This window comes from Kwoniella botswanensis, chromosome 2 (genome assembly GCF_036426115.1).
Source record: "Kwoniella botswanensis chromosome 2, complete sequence".
Taxonomy (NCBI): Eukaryota; Fungi; Basidiomycota; class Tremellomycetes; order Tremellales; family Cryptococcaceae; genus Kwoniella; species Kwoniella botswanensis.
Window position 1 is genome coordinate 1,026,701 of NC_088600.1, and position 16,831 is coordinate 1,043,531.

At 45.1% G+C, this 16,831-nt stretch overlaps 6 protein-coding genes across 6 annotated transcripts; 4 read left to right on the top strand and 2 right to left on the bottom strand.

Moving 5' to 3' along the window:
* Positions 1-284: 284 nt before the first annotated feature.
* Positions 285-1,763, bottom strand: L199_007271 (uncharacterized protein; the record flags this gene model as incomplete). Its single annotated transcript, XM_064892965.1, has 2 exons — positions 285-1,302; positions 1,363-1,763. The coding sequence occupies 2 exons, from the start codon at positions 1,761-1,763 to the stop codon at positions 285-287; spliced, it is 1,419 nt and encodes a 472-aa protein (XP_064749037.1).
* Positions 1,764-3,181: 1,418 nt separating this feature from the next.
* L199_007272 (uncharacterized protein) lies at positions 3,182-4,180 on the top strand (the record flags this gene model as incomplete). Its single annotated transcript, XM_064892966.1, has 6 exons — positions 3,182-3,269; positions 3,330-3,359; positions 3,424-3,483; positions 3,535-3,582; positions 3,641-3,960; positions 4,061-4,180. The coding sequence occupies 6 exons, from the start codon at positions 3,182-3,184 to the stop codon at positions 4,178-4,180; spliced, it is 666 nt and encodes a 221-aa protein (XP_064749038.1).
* Positions 4,181-4,689: 509 nt separating this feature from the next.
* L199_007273 (uncharacterized protein) lies at positions 4,690-7,022 on the bottom strand (the record flags this gene model as incomplete). The annotated part of the gene is made up of 6 exons (XM_064892967.1): positions 4,690-4,716; positions 4,972-6,329; positions 6,416-6,497; positions 6,583-6,651; positions 6,727-6,814; positions 6,910-7,022. The coding sequence occupies 6 exons, from the start codon at positions 7,020-7,022 to the stop codon at positions 4,690-4,692; spliced, it is 1,737 nt and encodes a 578-aa protein (XP_064749039.1).
* Positions 7,023-8,253: 1,231 nt separating this feature from the next.
* L199_007274 (uncharacterized protein) lies at positions 8,254-10,506 on the top strand (the record flags this gene model as incomplete). Its single annotated transcript, XM_064892968.1, has 5 exons — positions 8,254-9,497; positions 9,555-9,630; positions 9,698-9,879; positions 9,946-10,203; positions 10,263-10,506. 5 exons carry the CDS (start codon positions 8,254-8,256, stop codon positions 10,504-10,506), a joined length of 2,004 nt encoding a protein of 667 aa, XP_064749040.1.
* Positions 10,507-11,024: 518 nt separating this feature from the next.
* Positions 11,025-12,534, top strand: L199_007275 (uncharacterized protein; the record flags this gene model as incomplete). The annotated part of the gene is made up of 5 exons (XM_064892969.1): positions 11,025-11,103; positions 11,251-11,303; positions 11,403-11,434; positions 11,514-11,610; positions 11,716-12,534. 5 exons carry the CDS (start codon positions 11,025-11,027, stop codon positions 12,532-12,534), a joined length of 1,080 nt encoding a protein of 359 aa, XP_064749041.1.
* Positions 12,535-13,069: 535 nt separating this feature from the next.
* L199_007276 (uncharacterized protein) lies at positions 13,070-16,481 on the top strand (the record flags this gene model as incomplete). The annotated part of the gene is made up of 12 exons (XM_064892970.1): positions 13,070-13,112; positions 13,170-13,216; positions 13,280-13,804; positions 13,947-14,464; positions 14,580-15,049; positions 15,132-15,175; positions 15,285-15,438; positions 15,506-15,657; positions 15,737-15,907; positions 15,982-16,032; positions 16,103-16,315; positions 16,377-16,481. The coding sequence occupies 12 exons, from the start codon at positions 13,070-13,072 to the stop codon at positions 16,479-16,481; spliced, it is 2,493 nt and encodes an 830-aa protein (XP_064749042.1).
* Positions 16,482-16,831: the final 350 nt, after the last annotated feature.

Here is a 16,831-nt window from a genome sequence, read left to right on the forward strand (position 1 = left end):
GCGTTTGCTCGCTTCGGCAGTGCGTTCAGTATGATCTCGCTAGTACCCATGTTCGAGAACCGTTCAGATCCAGTTGACAATGCCAATACTATATGTCGCATTTCATCACTAATCATAATAAGTATAATGAAGAACGATATATAAAAGAAGATATATTGTCCGAGTTCCCCATATCCAGTATCAACCATTTCGTACCAAATTAATCTAACAAGATGAACAACCCAAAAGCAAAGATCAACTTCAACGAAAACATATTCACATGAGAAGATATAACCAATCAACCATTACACATTGGCGACTCTTAGCCCCCTCTCCTCGCCACCTGGTCTAGTGACACTTCCTGCACTTCCTGGTCTGGGCGGTCTCATACCAGGTCCTTGACTTGACAATCTATTTTGATCGTATCCGCCGTATGGATCTTCATCATCTGCATATTCGTATGCCTGTTTCGGGTCGAAATAGTATCCATTCGTATTACCACCATCCTGCTGATGATCATCCTGACCGTGTGATTGTGGCTGGGAGTAATCGGGTGTGTCGGCATATTGATCATGATCATATTGGTGTTGTGACTGATCGTAATTCTGCTGAGCAGCAGTAGCTCCGAATCCCGCCAAACCAGGTGCCGTAGCAGTTGACATTCTATCTTGAGGATTTAGGTTCTGCATATTGATAGCATATGGATCATATCCTCCGGAGGGATCTTCGTAATCGTGATAACCTCCATTTAGATCAGGTTGAGGTTGACCATGAATATCTATACCAGGAGTTGTCGATGCGTAATATCCACCATATTGAGTCATTGAAGGTTGTTGTTGTTCTTCATCATCATCAAATGCAGAACGAGACGAATGATGTGCGGCCACTGCTGCTGCAGCTGCAGCAGCCGCTACATCCCTATCTAGACGCTGTCTTCGACGACGACGTAGCATGAAAATTGCAAATGCGATCACACATGCTGTTATGACCAGACCGACAGCTACGAACGTACCAGCCACAGCACCGGAATTGCTGAAGAACCCCGAATCGCTGCTGCTTCCACTTGCTGATAGCGATCCAGAGGGGTTATGAACCACTCTCGTGATGGTGTAGACTTGGCCTGACGCGTCAGTCGACGTGGCTGTCTCTGTCAGCAGCGATGGAGCGGTCGTGACAGTATGACCCTCGGCATCGGTCGTGGTCACTTGGACAGCTGAGGTGTAGGTTGATTCGGCAGTGGATGAGACGAGGGAAGGTTGGTTGATGGATGTGGTAGTGGATGATTGGGCAGAGCTCTGTTCGTCGGATTGCGAAGCGGATGCACTACATATGACCGTTGCTTGGCATTAGCAATAGACAATGAGACATGACAAGTCAACTCACGAAGCTGACTCCGAGGCACTCTGACTCGGCGATTGCGTCGCACTAGCTGACGAACTCTGCTGCTCTGATGCACTGGCACTTTCACTTGGACTCGGCGACGCTGACGCAGATTCCGAAGCGCTTGGCGAGGGAGATTGACTAGGTGAGCTGGATGGCGAGACGGATGCCGAGGATTCTACATTCGAGGGCGAAGGGGAAGGGTCGGAAGATGGGGATGGAGATGGGGAGGCGGAGGCGGATTGTTGGTTATCACTTGATGGACTGGGTGAAGGAGATGTCGACTCTACGTCGGAGGGCGCAGCAGATGATTCTATTGGCGATGAAGATTGTTGGGATGTTATGGTAGGTTGATTGGTAGAGCCAGTATTGGTTGCATCGGTAGTGAACAATTGAGGAGCCATATCGTTGATGTTATGTATCCATACGAGAGTAGGTGAAAAAGAATGATGACAACGATGAGTCAGTGATGATCCTTCACAAGATGAACCGCTATTGAGGGTAGAGTAGAATATCCGAGCCAATTTACAACCAAAATATTGTGAACCAAGTGAAAGGACTTCGTATAACGAGGCGTGAAAGGGTGGTGTGGGGGTATACAACTGCGATGAAGGATGGGATGGTGAAAGGATCTACACCATCCACCAAAGAATTCATCTCAAAGGTCTTCCTTCCTGGCCTGACCATTGCTCTTAACCGACGACGATATCGCATGTAACCTATTGTACATAGCTAAGAACATTCGACTACATGTCTTTTGTCTTGGATAGCATCTTTGACAGCCTTGCCTCGCTTTTGCTGTGTCACAAAAACAACAATTTTCGCGTCGCACCCTTGCACCCCAGAATTAAAGAAAAGAAAAGACAAAACACCCTTCGAATCCGCAGACGGTTTTTGAAACTAAATCATAAACGAGACTTACCGGCCATGACGATCAGTTGAGGGACTCCTTGTTCTTACAATTATAGATCTTATATTACTCTTGAAGAAAAGGAATGTATGTCACTGGGACGAACGAATGTGGTATCAATGGGATGGGTTCAAAGGCGATGTCGAAAGAGACAAGACGACGACGCGTAGAGTGAGTAGGTTGTTTGAGACTCGATTATGTACTGCCTTTGATTCCTGTGGCTTGTCGATTCGAGACCGGAATGAGTGTACTGTGTAACAAAGATGATGAGAATGACAAATGGTAGATGATGAGAAGAATGGGTAGCGATGCTTTTCTTTCTTCTCATCTCAATCTCAGAGTATCCATATCCATCCATCCATCTTTGCACCTCCGCACTCATCTCCTGCTGTCTGGTCGTTTGCTCAAGCTGGACTGTTTTTTGTTGTTGTGTTGTTTTTTTTTTGTAAGCTGTTTCAGGGTTTCAGTTTAAACTACTCTCGCTTTACGCGTGAGAGGAACCGCTAATATCCCAATTGGGTGATTATGCCTCTGAGAGGCACGCGGGGGAACAGAAACAAGAACACTGGTTGTATGGATGGGAGAGGAGTGGGCCGAAGCGGCCAAGATGGATCAGTCCGGAACTATACTGCCTTGCATCAGACCAAGTGTGGCACATGACCCAATCGCAACCTGCGGTGGATACCGCTTCATGCTTTGTTCGAATTGATGCCGACCAATGACGTCGGTGTCCGAACAGTCAACGAAACGAGATGAGATGGCAATTCGAACATGAGAATGGTTTGGCTGAATTCAGTTTGAGATATGGAGTGAAAACATTGGACATCCATCTCACTGTCTCCCTAGTGTACATCCCTAGCTCCATAATCTCCATAAACCCGCTCCACATCCCAACAGACCATTACAGTCAACATGGCAACACCAGCGAATCTCCCTCCGTCCGTGCAGAAGGTAGAGAAGATGGGTGAAGATAAGATACAGGATTTAGTATTGGATAATGGTGAGTCTGAGCTGATCTAGATAGTAATCTACAACATACTGAAGGTCGTGATTCGCATAGCGGACTCAACTGAATCTAATTTGCGATACGGTACGTCCGACCTGCCATAGGAGAAATTACTACAACGCAAACATATTCTAACAATGATATGCAGCTGCCTATCTCAGAAGAGCTCGAGATATCGTTCGAGCGGGATCTAGGTATACGGCCTACAGTGAGCTATCCTTTTAGCGACTCAAGTGAGCTTTGCTGACATTGGTGATAGCTTCGGATGTAGGAGAAGCGTTCAGACCAGTCGTTTCTCCGTGGGTTGGTGAGTACCATTTCGGTTCAGCCAAATTCGAGGTATTGATGTATTACCCATTAATCAGTGACCGCCGCATACGGAGTATCTTGGGCCTACTTGATTGGAGATGTATCATTCACAACATACAAATCCTCCCAGTTCGGTCCAACACCTCTAGAAGCTGCCAACATGTCTGAACCTACCCGATTAGCGATGGTAGCGGTGAAAAGATCCGTTTTCCAGGGTATAGCTTCAATGGCTTTACCAGCTTTCACCATTCACACAGCGGTGAAACAGGCTGGTAGACAGTTTGCTAAATCATCGAATCCAACATTGAGGAGATGGGGTCCGACATCAGTGGGAATTGGGATCGTACCGTTCTTACCTTATTTGTTTGATCATCCTGTGAGTGGAACCGCCGTCCGCTTTAGACTTCGCTCTCGAGCAATATAATGGCTCTTCCATATCAAGATTCCTCAGCTGATGCATTGTTGATCATCGACAGGTTGAGAAACTCACTGATCTCACATTCGATAAAATTGAAGAAACTTTCTTTAGCGGTAATCCCCTTCCTGATACACCAACTTCTACACCTGTCAAACCTGGACGACCTCGTGAATTATAGAAATGTAGAATAGATATGATCCAGTGTCAGGTCATATGGTGGGATTGTAGGTGTTAGAATCAATACAAGGGTCAGAAAAGTAGATTATAAGATTTGTCCACTGTACGTATGCAATGTATTGCATATTCTGTCTACATTTCGTCTCTTGATGCACCCAATACAGACCATCCTGCGCCGATGACTCGAACCCAAATTCATTGGAAGATTCATAGGTTGTATCATCACCAGATTCCAGTGCGAAAATCAGCTTCCAGATTCATTTGTACATACATACACACATAGATAGGATCGGTCGATACCGCAACTGATAAAGGTAGGTTCATTGTACAGTCCGATTTATACGGTACAGCAGGGGGATTCGGGAGTCAAATGGAAGTGGTGTCATAATGAAATGAACATGTTGTTCACAGATCACAAAGAAGATGAAGGCAATATCTCAGTCAAGTAAATCCTTCACCGTCATCACTGCATCATCCTGCGCTTTGTCGCCTTGATGAGCGAGAGCAATGTCATTCAAACCACTTCATACCGTTATCCTACGTAGAATACGATTGGTCTTGTACTTGAGGCAGTTGTGGATTCATCAATGGAGCTAGAGGACTTGAGATAAATGGTTTATTATTGTCATTTGTGTGAGTATCGAATGAGTGAGTTATATTAGTGAAACCATTAGCACCGGTAGAAATGTTCGTCACGTTCATATTGCTGTGGTTCTTATCCAAGTCACTGTGAATGGAGTTTGTTCCAAGGGATGAAGTGAATGTTGGAAGATGAATTGGGTTGTACCATACAAAAGGAGGAATTGATTTCCCTTCTTCATCTTTCTCCTCTTTATCTTCTTTCAGATCTGTTTGAGGATAAGATTGGATCGGAATTGAAGTCTCGTTCGATTTATTCCTACTACTTAACCCCCCATTGAACGACAATGATAAAGATAAATTTGAAGGTGATGATAGCCTCGTTATACTTGGTGTAGACCATTCACTGCCTACTGGACTTACCCATCTTGGATCGATCGTCCCATTCCCATTACCTATGATCATCGGTTTGATCATAGGTTGAGGTTGAGGTTGAGGTTGACAGGTCTTGGGCCACGTGTACTGCATCTTATCCCAACTTGATAGAAGTTCGTTATGAGTATCGTCTGATATCCCAACATTATGATTTTCGAGCATCACACTTGATGTAATTCCAGACAGGGGCATGGTATTGATACTGAAATTTGGAGATTGATGTTGATCATGAGCTTGAAATTGATTTTGTCTTGTCCTATTCTGAAGCAGATGAGGTGGAATGGGAGCAGCGGGTGCGGCAATCCTAGGTGGTAGATTAGCAGTTGGTTGAGCTGGGTACTGAAGTTGGCCATAAGCTTCATTAGTATTCAATGGCGAATTGGTATATCCATAATAAGCAGCAGCATTCGTATCAATTGTCAAGTTAGGCTTGTAGGTCTTCATCATCAGATCGGGTACAGGTCCTGGATCTGAACATGAGTTGATGGAAGATGTCAATGTATTGAACTGACTAGGACTATAAGTCGATTCAAAAGGTAATGAAGTATGACGATGAGTTGGAGAAGTATGGATCGAAGCTGGACATGAAGAATATGGTCTTTCACCTAGTATCAATAAATGGTTAGGTAGAGGTTTCTGTGAATGCAATGAACTGGTTTCTCTGGCTGGCGATTGGATGGATGAACCATTCATATCGACGTGTGGCCAAATTGATCCGCTTGTGGTAGTAGTATCAGCAGAACTCTGAATACCGTTATCGTTCGGAATACCAGTAGTGTCATTTTCAGAATATTCTGTTATGTCAGATAATAATGTGATATTCCTTTTCACCCCATGATGGTTAATATTCATATTCGATTGATCAGTCGTATTCATATTTTCACCATGATCATCATGACCTTGAGATTGAGGTTGACTTTGTTTATTCCAAAGTGAGGATGATGAAGACCTTTCTCGATTCTTGGAAATGCTCATTGCCTCTTTGATCTGACGGGCTTTTTCAATAACGCCTGGACCGGCTTTCGTCCTGATTATCTCACCGTTGGCTAGTCGTCGAGTACGGATGAGCTTAGGTGGAGCACGTCGTTTGATCGAAAGAAGCTCGGAAGGGGTCGATAACCGGTTGAGTGTGGGGTCTGAACAATGTACAAGAGGAAAGAACGTCAGGTTTAAGGTTATATCCAAGTAGATGGGGTACCGAAACAGAATGGATTTCACTCACGGGCCCAGACACTCGCATCTGATATATTCCCTTGGGAATCCTTGAATTGCCTTCCTGGGAAAAGACGAGAGAAGCCATATATCTGAGAGATGACGATTAGACACATGGCTCTGTCAGATGAATCGGCTGAATACAGACAGCCAAAATGCAAGGATTGGTTCACCCACATTTAGCTGACGTCCGAATGAAGCTATCTTGTCATGTTTGAATAATTTCGGTAAGACTTCTTTGGCGAGCTATCAGGTATGAAGTACAGGTACAAGTCAGTATATGAGACTTGAATATCAAGCGCTGTGATATGTGGCACTCACTCTATCTGGTTGAGCGATGACCAACTGCTTCGAATCTGATGCCCAGTAGATGATATCGGGACAGGGATGAGGTTCAAGCGACAGGAAGCTGATTCGACCAACCAGTAATAAGCCATATATCCCTCCACATCAACTGACAGCAGGACCATAGGAAGGTGGCAAAAGATATCGCAAGCGACTCACTCGTACAGCTTTTGCAAGAAATTCGGCGGCTTCGATCCCCCATTTATAGCTGAATATTTACCTACCATACGATCTGGTGAAGTTTCGTAATGTTGTCTTTGTGTCTCCGGCATCGTATTGGATTGTTTGGTGAAGATTTATGATAAGAAGAAGAAATCAGTTGATGATCAAATATTAAGGAGAGGAACACAGTATCTGTCAAGTGGCGAAAATATCACTATGTAAAGGGGTATGATGATCCCCCCTCTTTTCCAACTTTACCCGTTTCTCTTTTCGTCCATATCATATATATCCACATCAATAGTAGTAATGGTAGGGTGAGGATCAACAGATGTGTCATCCTCTTGTGGGAGATTCCGAATATTCATCAAACATTTGGTATCTCTTACCCTTCACTGCTCGAAATTCAAGCTCGTCATTTTTGGTATCCTTTCATTTGTTCCCCATCTTACATCCTGCGCAGAAGTGTTTATTCTTCTTTCCATTCATATGGTTTTCTTCCCCACTTGCTTATGTATCGGAACTGCGTCATTTTTGTGTTTGTCGTTTGGAATTATTCGGATTGTTGTGTAATCTTTCACATTGGTCTATGTAGCGCACGTACAGACCGCTGATTCTCGCCTATTTTGACAAAACGAAAACATATCGACCAAGTATTTGTCTTCGTTGAAAAGAAGGACTAGGGACTTGCTGACCGCGCTGACCAAATAACTATATCAGATAGCTGATGTCATCATAAAGGTTTATTTGGTCACTCGGCTGGATCTCACTTTTCTTTCGCTCTCACCATGCCGAGATCTGTACACGGTCGACGGAGTGCGATATGCTCCAGTTGGGAGTCAATGGAGCTGAATTATAAGTCAACGGTAATCGAATGGGGATTTCATCATCAGAATTCTCAGGCTGACTAACTCAACCATGTAAAATATGACTTGCTGAGTATAGGCCGTCGCACATACGGCAATCAGGTCAAGATGTGATGATGCCACATTTGCCACTCACAATATTCAACCTTCTTTCGTCAACCTAAAATCCAAATATTCCAATCCCGATGCATCGGTCCAGGATATCCACTCTAATGCGTTCAGATCTATCCTGTTGTATCGTTGAAAGGATCCAATCAACCTCTTGAGCCATATCCTACATCATCGGTTGATACCCTTTCGTTCATCATACCAAAACCATTACCACTACCACAAATCGCAAACCCGCTTCCTTTATTCTCGCCACTCACCATGATGCTTTGTGTGTATATAAACACATACACACGAAAACACGACTTGTAACTGGATCACCTTCTGACCGATCAATCACTTCTTTTACTCTTCAACCTCTATTTTGATCATGCAACCACCCCCTCATCTATTCATCCCACCAGCAAGTGGGATATACTATCCTCCCGTTCTCAACGATCCCATCACACCGCATTCCTCGTATCTTGCTTACGCACCCAAGACGACGCCCAACGGTCCTTATAGACCACTAGCGATCCCCTCAGAGGGGAGGGACGAGAATCAAGCTAGAGCGGAATCTCCTCGAGGGGTCATATCAGTACCGTCCTCACGATTTAGGAAATCTAAACATCGTGCTGGGTCGAATCATACTACGGTAAGGGTTGACCAGCCCTTAACAGCTACATCAACACTGGACTATCCCCCCGCCCTTCCTCCCAAACCTACCCGTCATACTCTTAAACCCGACCCAGACCAATCTTCTTCCCGCACTCAGACACAGCAAGCTTCCCAGCCAGCCTTACGACCTTCTTCCCCCACTTCCAAGATGTTTGGTGGCCGACGAGCTAATCCACTTCCACCCCGCCCGCCTCCCAGACACCCTAGAAGTCCAGACGAAGATTACGGCTATGAACGAAGACCGATCGACGCCTCTGCTCCAGGATGGTACGTTAACGGAGGTAGAGCAGACTCACCTAGACCCCATACAGAGGAATTCGAATATGTCTATCGACCTCATGCACAAAGGCAGGAGAGGGAATATTTCAGACAGAGGGTTTTCGCTGATAGTAGGAAATCTCATTTTGGAATATTGGGTAATAGGTCTAGAGTAGGGGATGTAGAGGATAGAAGATCTTCTAGTCCCCCTACGGAAGATGATGAAGTAGAGGTACCTCAGATAAGGAGACATAGACAGATCAGAGAGAATGATGTGAGTGGACCGTCGATGTCGACTGGACGAGTACGAGGTGCTACACCTGCACCTGTTCCGCCAATCCCATCCACTCGGGTTCATTCTGGAACATCTCGACCTACGAGACGATCAGCTACTTCAGCACCGGCTGCTGCTCCCACGACAAGACCTAGACCTACGGCACCGAGAGCTAGTGTATCAGTTCAAGAAAGGAGCACTCACCCAACAACCCCTCAGCAACGTCCCACTAGACCTGATCCATCTCAATCGACAATGAGATCCACCGCATCCGCAGCGACACCACCAAGAGAACAGAGACTTGCTACAACAACCGATCTCAGGCCCGCCCCTTCCCCTACTATCGCTCTAGCCGCAAGTCGAGATACCCAATTTGAAGATGATCTAGAGGAAGAGATGACTTGTCCGATCTGTATGAGTATAATGTGAGTCGGCTGAATAATGTGTTGTATACAGCGTCAAAGCTGATAGTGCTGTCGTAGGGTCGGTCCTTATCAAGTCACTCCTTGTGGACATTCACTCTGTGGTGGGTGTGGTGTGCAATGGATTCAAACGAGGGTGGGTTTGTTCGAGAATTGACGGGACGGATATCAGAAGAAAATTAGCTGATGTGATCTCAAATAAGGTTTCAACTGGAGATCGTGTCAATTGTCCAACCTGCCGGGAACCCGTGGATCGAGCAAACCCTTTGACCCCTGCTCGAACACTCGAGAATCTCATTCGAAAATGGATCGATAACAAGATCACTACCGAAGGTGAATGGGAGGGACTAGCAGAATTCAAGGAAAGAGAAGAGAGAGTGAAAGAGTCCTTCCATTGGGTGTCCATTAATGCCGAATGACAATTGACAGTTAACTTATCATTGGCCATTAGGTGCTGGAGAATCCATAAAGAGCATTCACCAGAAGGTATAATCCCACCTTCACTTCTCCGACCCGTACCTCCAGGTATCGCCGTTGTAGAGAGAACACCCTCTGGGTCGAGGATGCCTCGAGCCGAGTTCCCCATACCTCACGTATCTCATATGATGGCGCATATGGATTCGGTTTTCAACATCTTCCACCGACCAAACCTCTTGCCTGTTCCTGAAGATTCCTCTGAGCGAAGGGAAAGGAGATTACCGAGTGATCTGTGAGTACTCACACGTTCTCACTTCAATCTCAACGAAGGATACTAACTCAAACGCTCAGGGCATTCCGGATCAATCATTGGCTTGATGAACATCCGGGAATAATGGATCACAGATTCCATTTTGGTCTCGAACCTCCTGCTTCGTCTGGGTCTGTCTCGGGTAGACAATCTGGTAGACCATTACCCAGATTAGACAGTGGGACACAGTCGCCGGATTTTGATCACTATTGGAGGGATCTCTTCGAAGGGATACATGGTGAAGGTGAGAGCGATGAACATAATCCCGTGCGAAGGAGACGATAGGTGATACATGGTTTCACGAGATTGTATTTGGTTGTTTGATCTCTCATATCATCATCTGGCGATTTCTGTATGATTGAGAAATACACGATATGTTTTGTATTCTACATCGTGGGTGTTGACATCGAAGCCAAGTTGAGAGAAGATTATCAATTTTGCGATTGTACTTGGATATCATTCGCTTTTGTACAGAGAGACATTTATGTACGATATATTACGATTTCTATGATATGTATTCGATGATGAAAAAGGCATGCATGATGTTATTCTATGCAGACGAACTGCACATGCCAAACGACACGTCTTGTAATGTCAGTCAGTGAGTGAATGTAAATGTACCCCCCGTTTAAATGCTTGGGATCAAACCTTTGAGTCCTCACTTGCAAGTCACTGTTACTGAATGAATGATACCGTCACAATCACACTCACTATCAACATCCCCCTATCCACTTTCCCTTTTATCCCATCATTCACCTCCTTTTCCATCTTGTTGCCTGTACATACCTACACCACGACATACCATGGATCTATCTACGCTGGGATCAACACTGCCACCGGGATTGGCAGATGCCGAGAGGGATATGGGAGATAAGTTTAGAGGTGAGTCGAGTTATCTGGACTCGACAAGGATTAGACCGAATGGAAGGAGGACGTTGCCACCCCCTCATTTGGTCGCCAGGGTGGATGTCACCGTGGATGCTATTTGAGGGACTTGAGAGGCTGATGAGTGCTTTGTCTGCGTCGTAGCTGCCGCTCTGAGTATAACGAATCTGTATAAGAGTTCATTAGGATATACCAAGGTATGTTTCATGATATCTCAGCATTTCCCATCTTCCTTTCTACCTTCATCTCCCTTGGCCACCTTCGTGCTGCTGACTTACGCCATTTCATGATTGTAGCAAGCGTACAATGTGGGATATTCAGCTGCTCTGTAAGTACCAGCTCTCGATTGATCTTTCCTTTTATCGATTCATCTTATTTTGGCCCAGCTGACCTTGTTCTTCCATCAGAGCCGATGTCCTTTCGACTGTGCAGTCTTCGATAGGCGCCGGGCAGGATGCAGAACAGACTTTATCTAGGTTGATGGATTGGGCGGACGCTAGGCAGGTGAGTATTTCGTTTCGACTGATTTATCATTCACCAGCGGCGATGGTGTCCCATCATCAAAGTTTTACCGAGATATGCTAACTCTCCTTTCATCTTTCTCATCAGGCGGCAATCTCGGCATTCGCAGCTGAAGACACAGATGATCTACCTGCACCTGCTCCCATCACGAAACGTCCTACAGCTATACCTCGGAATTCTCATCTAAACCCCATTAATCGACCGGCTTCTGCACCTGTCCCCTCGCAAACTTCCACCACCTTCAAAGCAGACAGTCAACCCATCGCAAGTACCTCGAGAAACGTCCAACCTCTACCTTCAACTTCCAATACTACTACTCCCAGTACCAACACACTCGAATCTCCTTCAGTTGCAGGATATCAGCCTACCCCAGGGGGTGTAATGTCTTCTTCACCTATGGCATCCCCTTCGAATAATCACCATCGATCCAATTTCAGTGCTTTACCTAAACCCTCCAAGAATCTCCCTAGTCGGTATTCTCAACTCAACCTCAATGCAAGTGGAAGTGGAACATCATCCGGTCATGTACCCAGCACAACATTCAATCCGGCTTTACCTTCTGCCGGCGTACCGTTCGTCTCTTTCACCAACAATACTAATGCTACAGATGAAGGACCAGCTCAGAATTATCCAACGGGCACTAAACGACCAATGATTGATTCCATGGAGATAGATCAGGTCATACCAATACCCTCTCCATCGACTAATACATCTGCTACCTCTGTTCCTGTTGCTATACAGACCCCGCCGAATAGATCGGGAAGGTCAGCCAAGAGAAGAAGTATGGGGAATAATCTGGGTACAAACGATCAGGATAATAATGAAAAGGATAAAGATAAAGACAGAGAGAGGAAGAGAGGAAATAGGAGAGGTCATGGGAATGGACCTGGTACATCGGCTGTCTGAATGCGGAGAAAGATGTTTGTTTCGTCGAGGGTACATATGACCGTTTGAGATATACGTTGTATAAATAGAATCACATCAACCAAGTTCATCAACTTTCATATGCACCAAGCAATAAGAACAAGGGCATTATTTATTTTTATGATAATTATTTTATGTCATATTATATGTCGTATGTACATGTTATAGGTGCTTGCAGATAAGACGCAAGTAGGACACCATGGTCCACTATGCTAACATGTCTGAATATGATGGATGTAGAAGGGGTTGCATGAGACAGAGATAAGGATGTGAAAAACAAAATTGACAGTCGGTCCCGTTAAACCGGTTGTATCAAACTACCATTGTCACTCACTCCTCATCTCGAGTCACCGAATTTGCATGAAAAATAACAACAACAATAAGAATAACCTACTGATAGATACATATCACAGGAATCTACACTCCGACTATATACCTTGAGCCCCATAACTGTGTCATTTGGCTGATATCGCTCTGTTTGGATGCAAAGGAAGTGGAGATAATATTGGCTTAAAGGATGTCTTTACATCTTGATTACGCAGAGATATCTCGTCAGGCTAGTGAGTGGGTCGTATACAGCTAGTGAGAGGATGCTCATGAATGTTACTCGGATATAGGGAAGATAGTAGATGCGAACAGAGCTAGAAGTATAATTGATCAAGTTGTGCGTATACTCTTCTAAATGTAATCTTATAGTATCGTGCGGTAAACTGATATCGTCAACTAGATATCCGACCCGTCTTCCAAACAAAAAGTGAAATACACCCGCTCTACCACTGGCTGTCTATCCTGTCGATCTCATAAAGTGAAATGCGATGAGACCATCCCAGCTTGCCTACGGTGCGTAGCTTCTCAGAGGAAATGCGAGTACCCACCACCCTCAGCCGAAAACAAGAAACGTAAATCTACTTCGGGGGCTGGATCCAATTCCAATTCGAGAGGTGGCAGGAGAAGTACGAGTGCGAGGCAGGAAGAAGATGAATCGGATGGTATGGGTATGACCACGGGTCAGAAGAGGGTTAGAAGGGATGATGAATTTCATACCCAAACAAGGGGAGAATCAAGTTCGACAAGAATTGCAGATGATAGAGATAGTCCAAGAAGACAACCAGTACAGAATATCGATGGGTATGGTAATGGTAGATCACCTAAGAGTATGAGCTTGATAGGTGATGATGGGAGTAAAGTAGATCCGTCACCCACTGATCATAGTAGATTGGGTGGACCGAGTCCTATGGATATATTGAACCTCGTGAGTAAAGATATATACTCTTCTTCCCTGTTCACTTGAATCTACCGCTCCGATTCTCAGGTCTACCAGGGCAAAGGGAAACTTGATCAACTCCTTTTACTTTATCCTGTGTGGGGTTGTTACTGATGACCATCATCTGCAGACGTCCACACCTGATTTCTCATTCCTAAACGATTTCATCCCCTTCCCACATATCACACCACCTTCCCAACCCGTTGCTCCTCCTCCTCCTCAAGCGAATGGTCCATCTTCTTCAGCACATAACCACATCTTCACCACCTCTCCCAGCAATGCAACGATTTTCACAAATGACCTGACGAGACCTCAACAAGATTATCAGAGTAATCCAAATACAGGCAATGGTGGTATATCAGCTCCGAGGAGTTCTACTCATTATCAAAGCCATGGCCAAGGCCAATCTCAATCCCATAGTCAACATCAGAACTACCAGCAGCAACAGCAACAACCCCAACATACGTTACCGCATTTTGAGAATTTCAGTAAATCGCTCTTATTGAATAGGAGGTTGATCAAAGTGAACAATAATGGAAATAGCTGTAATGGCAGTGGTGGTTCCCAGAGCGACGATGGGAAGAGAAGTTTAACGCCCCAGATGCAGATGTTACATCCTAGACTACAAATGGTCGAGAGTATATTACAGTGAGTGCGGAATCCCCACATTTCCCATCTTCTACCGTAATCCAGGCCTTATTCAGTAAATATACCATACGGACATCAGTGCTAATGCTAACGTTCTCTGATACTCCCATACCAGAGCATACGCACTTGACGAAGCATTATTCGAATTCGGTCCATCTCATCGACATCGTAATTTATCCAATAACACTCTCACAGCGGGGGTGATCGACGTCTTATCTAACGCATTCCCTTCACCAACCGCTCGAATGTTATTTCACCACTATTGCAATACCGCTTCTCGAATCCTCATCACCATGGGGAATATCGGTCCAAATCCCTTGTTGGCCTTATGTACACCGGTGAAACTTCTAGATACCAACTCTGCTGCGTCGGCCGCGATAAGGATGTCGATGCTTTCAACTGGAATAGCCCATTTCATACATGAGACTGGATCTTCACTTAAAAACACCGAGCTAGCTGTAACGCTGGGGAAAGGACAGTGGGAGAGGATGAGAGGGAAGTTGAAAGAGATAAGTGGGAAATTCAAGAAAGCTGCGTTGAGTAATATTACGTTGGCTGCTAGTAGTGAGAGGTCTCCTGATCAAGGTGAGTCATATTGTTCTCTTCACTGTGTATCCATGTTGTCCTGTCCGTGAATATCGTCTGGCTGACATGCGTTGAAATATAGTGGATAGCATACTGGCAGCTTGTACTTTACTGTGTATACGAGATGTAAGTCGTTTTCATATTAGTAATTTGTCTGCATCGCGATGTCATAGCGATATCATAGCGATATCTATTATCTGATACAGTGTACTGAATCTCGAAACGGTACCAACAGGTAATAAGCGCAGACCCCACATGGCGAGACAATCTGGAATTCGCACTTAATCTCATAACTAAGAAAGGTGGACCTCAAGTGATGCTTCAAGGATCGGAATATACTTTTACCAGAAGGTATCTACTAGAGAATTTAGCTACTCATGATGTATTTGGTAAGCCAATCTCAATTTCACTCATGGGATTAGAAGATGTGTATACTGATGACGGGCCTATATTTAGCCTCGTTCATCACGGGAAAGGAGCCGTCCATGTTGGGTAATTACGATTCATGGTGGTTTGATAGTGTCGAGACATCCCAGACTAGGTGGGAGTGGGAATCGGTAGAAAGGTCGTTTGGTATTTCGAGAGCTATGGTCGATTTGGTCGCTAGGGTGAGTCATACGAGTCTCTCCGCTCCGCTTCGTGAGCTACTATGAACAACCAGTCTGACCCAGCCAATGGTTGTTTCAGATCGCCGTACTTGATTCTCAGAAACGCCGATTAGGTCTCAGTCTCAAGGGTGATTCCGAAGAGATGTGGGATGTAGGACAACACTTTGAGAGAGAAAGTCACTGTCTATTGTTGGAGTTGGATATTTGGGGTAATAGTTTGAATGCTTTGCCTCAGCATGTCAGAGTGACTGTGAGTGCGATTCCGCTTCGACTCAACCGAAGGACTTACCTTTGCTGAGTCGCAACTGCTCTGTGGGATTACAGTGTGGTGATTACATCTACAAGTACATGGCAGTAGTGTTCATACTGGCAGATGTGAGTTCATTTCCCTTGCCCATCCTACTATCCCCCTTGTAAAGAACTGACACTCCTGAATCGTATTCAGATCCTGGAACAGCCCACTTCCACACCTCGGATAGTAAAGTCCATAGATCACATCCTGGAACTCATCTCCGAAGCATCAGCAATGAGGATGTCCGTAATGTTGATCTGGCCATTGCTCATCGCTGGAGTATTCTCCCTTCCAGCGAAAAGGCAAAAGGTGGTCGAGTTGTTCCATGCGTTAAGTGATGATTATTGTGAAGATCTTGAAGTAGCTGTGCGTATCACATTTTCTATATAACCTCTTGTGCGTCGCTGAGCCTCAAAATCCCTTGCAGCGCGAACTACTCAATGAGCAATGGAGATTGATAGATTCCGGACAGGGTAAACAACCTTGGGATCAGGTGATGAATAAGTTAGGCAAATATGTCTTGTTGATTTAGGTCGATACTGTAGAATTTTGGGAACATATCGGATAAGGATCATTGGTCTCTTTGTATGTACAGTAGTGGGGTCATCCTCGGATTACAACATCAGCCTGTGCTCGGAACAATGTGTGTATGTACCACCTAGAGCGTTAAGTATTGATACCTTCGGTGAGCTGAATGTATGCAATCATACCCCGTGCCCGATGGCCAGCCCTTGCAAGTGTCTAAGCTGAAACCGCCTCAACGACGCAAGTTACATATCAATGGGCACCGACTGTCATCGGTGCCCGCTGAATTTGTCTCAACATGTCTTATCGGATCTCACTCAAAGAGAAAGGTATGTGGGCGCGCCCCATATACCATTT